Below are 7,449 nucleotides of genomic sequence, written 5' to 3'. Positions count from 1 at the left end.
AAAAAAAAAAAAAAAAAACACATCTTAGTAAAACCAATACTTTCTCAGCTTCGCATCGAAGCTAAAATAAACTTTTCTGATTATTGTTCCAAGCCTTTTTTTTTCCAAAAGATTGATATAAATCTATACAGCAGCATGGTAATACCATTGATTATAATATTATCTACAACTGTGGTATCCATTAATCTTAGCCACAAATTTATCATCCACTAGCCTGTACCTCTTACTGCTACTATTATAGTGCTATCAGTTATATTTTAAACACTAGTGTTTATTCTGCCAAAAAATACTATTTTGTAAACAAATGTATTATTTATATATGATAAATAGTTTATTTTTATTTTTTATTATAACAAAAAACTTTGTCTGCTAAGGACATTGACCAAATTAACCAATATTTTTAATGGTTACACAAAATATTGTTTTCAATTTATATTGACTTGATAAATTTAAATATTTTCACTGTATTGCAAAGTTGATTCTCTAAATTTTCTTGTAAACTAATATGTAGTTTCAGGTGGTTCCTTTCAGTATTGTATTTGTGGCATTCAGTATAATATATTTGACTGAGCTTTCAGTTTCACTAGAAAATATTTTATATGTAAAGATTTTTATAAAAATGTAGATGTAACTACAACAAATAAAATAACTAATTAATATTGATTTGTCAAAAAATAAAATGTTACATAACCAAAAATATAAAGCTTTTAATTTTTGTAAAAGTTTTTTGTAATCTAGAGTACATCTGTTAATATTTCACCAAAATACTACTAATGATATTTTATATTAAAATAACACAGTTTTTATTATTTACTATATTTAAACCAAAAAAAGTTAATGTTTGCATTTTATGCTCAACAGATAATTCTGATTCTGAGAGTGAATATTCTGGGAACTTAGGATTGGCAAAACAATACAACAAAAGAAACCTTCAACCACCAAAATTATCTAGACCAGATTTTGATGATTCAATAAAACTTGAAACTTCTGAAACAGTTAATCAAAAAGTATCACCAGACTCGGATACACAAAAAAAATCTCCTTATCCAAAAACATATCCAGGAAAAGAAGAGCTTCTGCAACGTTCTGCCCCAAGAATACCTAAGTCATGTGTTTTTAAAGTTCATAGTAATAAATCTGAAGAAATAGAAATATGTGAACAAGTAACATTAAAACCACCATTTGAATATAACTATGAAATGTCACAATCAATGAAAAATAAAAATAAAGAAGAGGATGATGATGAAAATGAAAATGATGATGATGTCAATGAAAATGATGAAGATAATGATATTAGTATTGATAATGATGGGACTAGTAAGATTGAAACTAAATCAGCAGTAATTCATTATTTATCACCTAAAGAAAAATCTGAAAAAAATGACTGTCAACATTTACCTGAAATTTCAAATGCAAAAGAGTACAATTTTGCCTTAAAATCTAATATGCAATATTATTCGTCATCTTCTGAAGATGAACAAATACAATTAAAAAATAAAATAATGGAAGATGAAAAAATATCATCCATAAAAAAATTGGAAGATTTCAAAAAATCAGGAACAGACTTTGATCTTAACAAAATACGTTCTGAAATGAAAGGTATTGGGTACATACCATCGTCATCTAATATGAATGTTGAAAATGCGATTAATAGTGATCCTCCTGAATTAAAAGCTGAAGTTGATAGAAATCCAGATGATCTCGATGAACCCGAGGATATTTATGAATTTAAGGATTCTGAATCATCGGATTTCATAGTAATGCCTTCTGTAATCGAAGAAAAAAATCGAAGAATTATTAAACATAATGAACCTCCAAAATTGTATTCTTATGATAAATCAGTTGAAATATCAAATATGCCAGAGTTAACTCCTAAAATGGAAATATTAGAAAAAAATAATGATTATGTTACACCTTTCCAATCTGTTATTTATCCAGCACTACCATTTAAAGATAAAGTTGGTCTAGATTTTAATAAAAAAGAAGATGAAATGGTAGATCACTCATCAAGTCAATCTTGTAATGAAACTAGTGAGTTTGAAAAACTTAATCCATCTGTAATATCACAATCTATAGAAAAACAAACATCAAGTGTAAAGTTGAACACTGAATCCTATCCTGTCAACATTGAAGAATCTCATAAGACAGATGAAGTTTTAGATTTATGCATAAAACCTATTGATAATTCTAATAATAATATTTTTAGTACTAGAGAATCAAATGAAACTGATGATACAGTTGAAGAAGATGATGATGAAGACGAAGATGATGATGATTCAAAGTTGGTAATTGCAGAAAATGATAAGATTGAAGCTGATTGCCACACTGAATCTGATTTAGTAGTAATTGATGAAGAACAAAATTCATCTTCTGAACCAACTAATCGTTTCAAAGTATCAAATTCAATGCAAGATACCGATATAGAATCAAAAAGTTCAGATGAAACTAGGAGAAGTGCATCATTAAAACATGATGAGCATGATGATGAAAGTACAACTTCTTGTAATGAGAACATTCAAGATACACTAGTACATAGCTTTCAAGTTTATACTAATACAGATCATAATCAGAGTAGTAAAACTTCAACTTATCAATTACCTTCTAACTATCAATCTTATACTGATAATTATGATAGTACTAAATCTGGATTTGATATTGAAGAAACAAGTACAAAATCATCAACCACTGAAAGTGCAAAAGATTCTATTTTTAATATTTCAGATGAAATAACTGCATTTAAAGATAAATATTCTGGAATATCTAATGATGAGCGAATAAAAACTGAAAATCAACCAGTAAATCTCACAGGCTTACAAGAATTGCAATGTAGAGAAGAGATAGTGGATGAAGAAACATTAAATAATGCTATTGAAAATAATTACAGTCGTAATACAGATTATAATGTTTATAAACCAAGTACAAGTAAAAGTTTTTTCAATGTAATTAGCAATCCTAATACTGTCAATAGAGAAAATTTCTTAGAAACTAAGTCTTCAAGTGATGAAAAAAGTAATTTCTTTGAGAAACGAGAAACTTGTTTACAGAAAAACAACTCTTATGAAGTAATTAATAATGTATCTGGTAAAAATACAAGCTATGTTTTTGATAACAATACACCCAGTAGTAATAGCAAGGATAGTATGTATGAAATTAGTACTCCAAGTACTAGCAAGGATAATTTTTATAATAATAGTATTCCTAGCTCTAGTAAAAACTTAAGTAACTTGGACACAGATGTAAATAATGTATTGTTTTGTGAAGAAACTATACCAGGTAGTCCAACAGGTACACCTGATGAGCATTCTGATGATCAAGATGAAAGAAAAAAATCATTTTTTGAAGAAAGAGAAGCTGCATCAGCTATGTTTGCCATGAACTTGGCTTTTCGTAAATCAACTATTGCTTCCAGAGAAGCAAAAGATAATAGTAGTCAATCGTTAGAATATAATATTCATCAAAGGTAACACAAATATATGATAATATACATGTATTTATATAGCTATCAAGGTTCTGCTTTAAGCTCTTACTTATTTTCTATAGCAATGGATGAAATTACTAGAGAAATACAAGGAGAGGTACCTTGGTGCATGTTGTTTGATGACGATATAGTGTTAATAGGAGAAAATAGGGAGGAAATTAATCAATGACTAGTGTATTGGAGATCAGCTCTTGACGAAAAGGGTTTAAGAATAAACAGGAGTAAGATAGAGTATATAGAGTTTAAGTTTGTCAAGGGAGAACATGAGGTAGGTGAAATGAGATCAGTGACAATAACCGAGGATGTAATAGAAGAAGTTTAAAGCTTTAAATATTTAAGATCAGTTTTTTAAAAGAAAGGTGTTATTGACGAGGATGTAAGACACAGGATTAAGTGTGGTGTTGAAGAAGAAAGAAGTGTTTACTGTGTTTTACGATAAAAGAATTCCCATTAGACTGAAAGATAAGTTCTATAAGACTATAGTGAGACCAGATATGATGTATGGTTCAGAATGTTGGGCAGTTAACAAGAAAGTAGAGCAGAGAATGAGTGTAGCAAAGATGAGATGCTTAGATGGATGAGTGGAGTGACTAAAGAAGATAGTATAATGAACGAATATATAAAATGGAGTATGGGTGTAGCGTCAATTGTGGATAAGATGAGAGAATATAGACTTAGATTGGTGTGGTCTTGTTATGAGGAGAGAGGAATTGGAGGCTGTAAGAACAGTTATAGAAGTGAATGTTGAAGGAAAAAGAGGTAGAGGAAGACCAATAAAGAGATGGAGGGATGCTATTAAATGCTATTTGAGGATGGCTGATGTAAGCTATGGTGATGGGGAGAAATTTAGGTTATATATATAAATATATATATATATATATATATATATATATATTTCTTTTATTTATACTTTAACTAAAATCTTTACTAACCTATTAAAACTAAAGTTTTCACTAATTATATAATTTTCTCCTTCATCTATTTAATGATTTATGAAACGAATTGTATAGAATTTTCTGTGCCCTCATTTATTTATTTTAATTTAGGGATGAAAATATAGATCAAAGACATTTACAATTTTTAGCAGAAGTTTCAAGTAGAGATGAAGGTGCTTATTTCAATAAGTCAGCTATATCAGAACCTATTGATGAACGTATGTTATTTATTTTTAAATTTAAATTTTAAATGTGTTTCCAGTACTTTTGATTTCTTATATATTTTTGTAGAAGTTGCAAAATTGGAAAAACCTCAAATTAAACGTAAAATAAGCAGTAATGAAAATTCAATAGGAAAACGTAATAAAATACAATATTCTGCTTCTGGTATGTACAATAATTTAGAATTGTCTAGTATGTGTCCACTAATTAAATTGTTCAATAATTGCTTAAGAAAATATAGTAAAATCCTTGAAATTAATAACAGAGCAGATTATATTTGTATCTATTGATAGTGAATAAAAGTCTAGCCCACACTTTCAATATTATGACATTTATTAATTAGCTTCTTTACTCTATGAATATATAAGTAGAGAAATTAAAATAAAGCAAATCCTTCTTTTCAAAAACATACCTAACAAATCATTTAGTTTTTAAATTTTTATAAGTGGTAGGTAAAATAGGAAGAGCCTTATAAGAGTTACCCTTCTCCCTTGTTGAGCCCTTTTAGTATAACCAGTGAAAAAGATATTGACACGCTCATAAAGTATAATATAATATTTTTAAATCGTTTTAAATTGAAGACATTAGTGAAATAACCAAATAAATTTACTTTTTAAAAATAAGATGAAAAATCATTTTTCTTTTTACTTATTCTTAAATGTAGAATAAAAGAAGAGTTACTAATTGTTATAACTCTGTGAAAAATTATCTCACTTTTTTGAATCTTTACATAAAGCAGTTTTTATTGAATAAAATTGTGTAATAAAGTGAATTACCAAAAGTAGTGCATGTATTTTGTTATTGTACCAGTGATTCAATTATTTTATGATCATTAATAAAAAAAAATATTTCAACATATAATTCTTAAACTCAGCTCAGATATGTACTAAAATTTATTTTAAATGTTTTCAGAATCAGAAAATGAACGTTATGACCACAATAAAGTACAAATACCTACTAAAGATGGGAAACCTTTAGTCATATTTAGTAAGTTAATTTTTATATTAAAAACCAATGATTTTGTCCCCTTAATCCCAACTACTTGGAGTCAGCCACTTTTAAACTAAACTTCTACTGGACACAATCTCTCCTATAATGTACACTCATATCAACCATTCTTAAATAGCATTCAATAACATGCATCCATCTCTTTTTAAGTCTTCCTCTACCTCTTCTTCCTTCAAAATTAATTTTTATAACTGTTCTTACAACTCCCGATTCCTCTCTCAGCATAACATGACCAAACCATCTAAATCTATTTTCTCTAATCTTATCCATGATTGACGCTACACTTATACTCCTTCTTATATGCTCGTTCCTTATTCTATCTTTTCTAGTTACTCCACTCATCAATCTAAGCATTCTCATCTCTGCTACACTCATTCTCTGCTCTACTTTCTCATCAACCACCCAACACTCTGAACCATACATCATAGCTGGCCTTATTACAGTATTGTAGAATTTACCTTTCAATCTCATTGGAATTCTTTTATTGCATAAGACACCACACATTTCTCTCCACTTCAACCGCCCGCACTTATCCTGTGTCTTATAACCACGTCAATACCACCCCTCTTTTGCACAACTGACCCTAAATACTTAAAACTCTCCACCTCTCCTATCACGACCTGGCCTATTGTCACTGATCTCCTCATTTTACCGACCTCGTGTTTTCCTTTGTCAAACTCGTTCTCTATATACTCTATCTTACTCCTATTTATTCTTAAACCCTTTTCTTCAAGAGCTGATCTCCAATACACTAGTCATTGATTAATTTCCTCCCTATTTTCTCCTATTAACCATATATCGTCAGCTAACAACATGCACCCCAGCACCTCTTCTTGTATTTCTCTAGTAATTTCATCCATCACTAGAGAATAAGTAAGGGCTTAAAGGAGAACCTTGGTGCACTCCTACTCTTACCCGAAAACCTTCTGATACTCCTCTTACGATTTTTACCCTGGTACAAGTGCCATCATAAATATCTTCTATTATATTAATGTACCTTTACGGGACTGATTTTAACTGATATTTCTGATAATTTTTTTCTAATAATTAAAAAATTTTAGAAATATAATTTTGTGAAATTTTAGCTCCTGAAATGGATTCTGCACAACGACAAGCTGTTATTTTGTCTAAAATAAATGAACTAAGAAAAGATTATATCTTGGTTAAAGCTCGAATTGTTGTTGTCGATCGAAGGAGGAAAAAAATAAGAAAACGTAAGAGAGAAATGGCAAAACTTAATTCAACCAATTCAAACAAACGATTGCCAGAAAATTCTACTAATAAGTAATTAATTACTTACTAAACTATGAAGTTGAATAGATTTCAATAACTTTTTTTTTAATAATAACTTTTATTATTAAAATAGTGACTGAATATATTCTTTAAATTATATATTAATCTTATTATGTTGTTTATTAAAACATATTTCTAATCAATGAACTCTATTAATATTTAATATCAACTTATGATACAAAGTTCCTTCAAAATAACATTAAAATTGGTTTTAAATAATTTAGCAGTGTTATTTTTGAACAAAAAACTTGTTAAATTTATACTCACTAACTATTGAAATTGTCTTGTTAAAAATATAATTTATAATTACTCAAATCAATATAATTTTACTTTTTTAATAATTGGATTTCTAATTAAAATATTATATATTGATGTGACATTATATTTTAAGTAGTATTTTTTTTTTATTTAAAGGTAAATATATATTATTAAAATAAGTCTGATAATAGCTCTATATAGTATTACATAAAATTTAACTAAAATTGTAAATTATAATATTAGTTTTTAAATTAA

General features: G+C 28.0%; 1 protein-coding gene across 2 annotated transcripts in view; it reads left to right on the top strand.

Annotated features, from left to right (window-relative positions):
* Positions 1-6,981, top strand: part of LOC126900021 (AT-rich interactive domain-containing protein 4B-like) — a 32,216-nt gene extending 25,235 nt beyond the window's left edge. For both annotated transcript variants that reach the window (XM_050675370.1, XM_050675369.1), the window contains 5 exons: positions 862-3,460; positions 4,525-4,631; positions 4,705-4,800; positions 5,548-5,622; positions 6,729-6,981. In XM_050675370.1, coding sequence (XP_050531327.1) covers positions 862-3,460; positions 4,525-4,631; positions 4,705-4,800; positions 5,548-5,622; positions 6,729-6,931 — 3,080 coding nt within the window. In that variant the 3' untranslated portion in view covers positions 6,932-6,981. The remainder of the gene's footprint in view (positions 1-861; positions 3,461-4,524; positions 4,632-4,704; positions 4,801-5,547; positions 5,623-6,728) is intronic.
* The last annotated feature ends 468 nt before the right edge of the window (positions 6,982-7,449 follow it).

Source organism: Daktulosphaira vitifoliae, unplaced genomic scaffold (assembly GCF_025091365.1).
Source record: "Daktulosphaira vitifoliae isolate Bord-2020 unplaced genomic scaffold, ASM2509136v1 Scaffold_2, whole genome shotgun sequence".
Lineage (NCBI taxonomy): Eukaryota > Metazoa > Arthropoda > Insecta > Hemiptera > Phylloxeridae > Daktulosphaira > Daktulosphaira vitifoliae.
The sequence above is the reverse complement of the archived record's forward strand: the minus strand, read 5'-3'. Positions and strand labels throughout refer to the sequence as shown.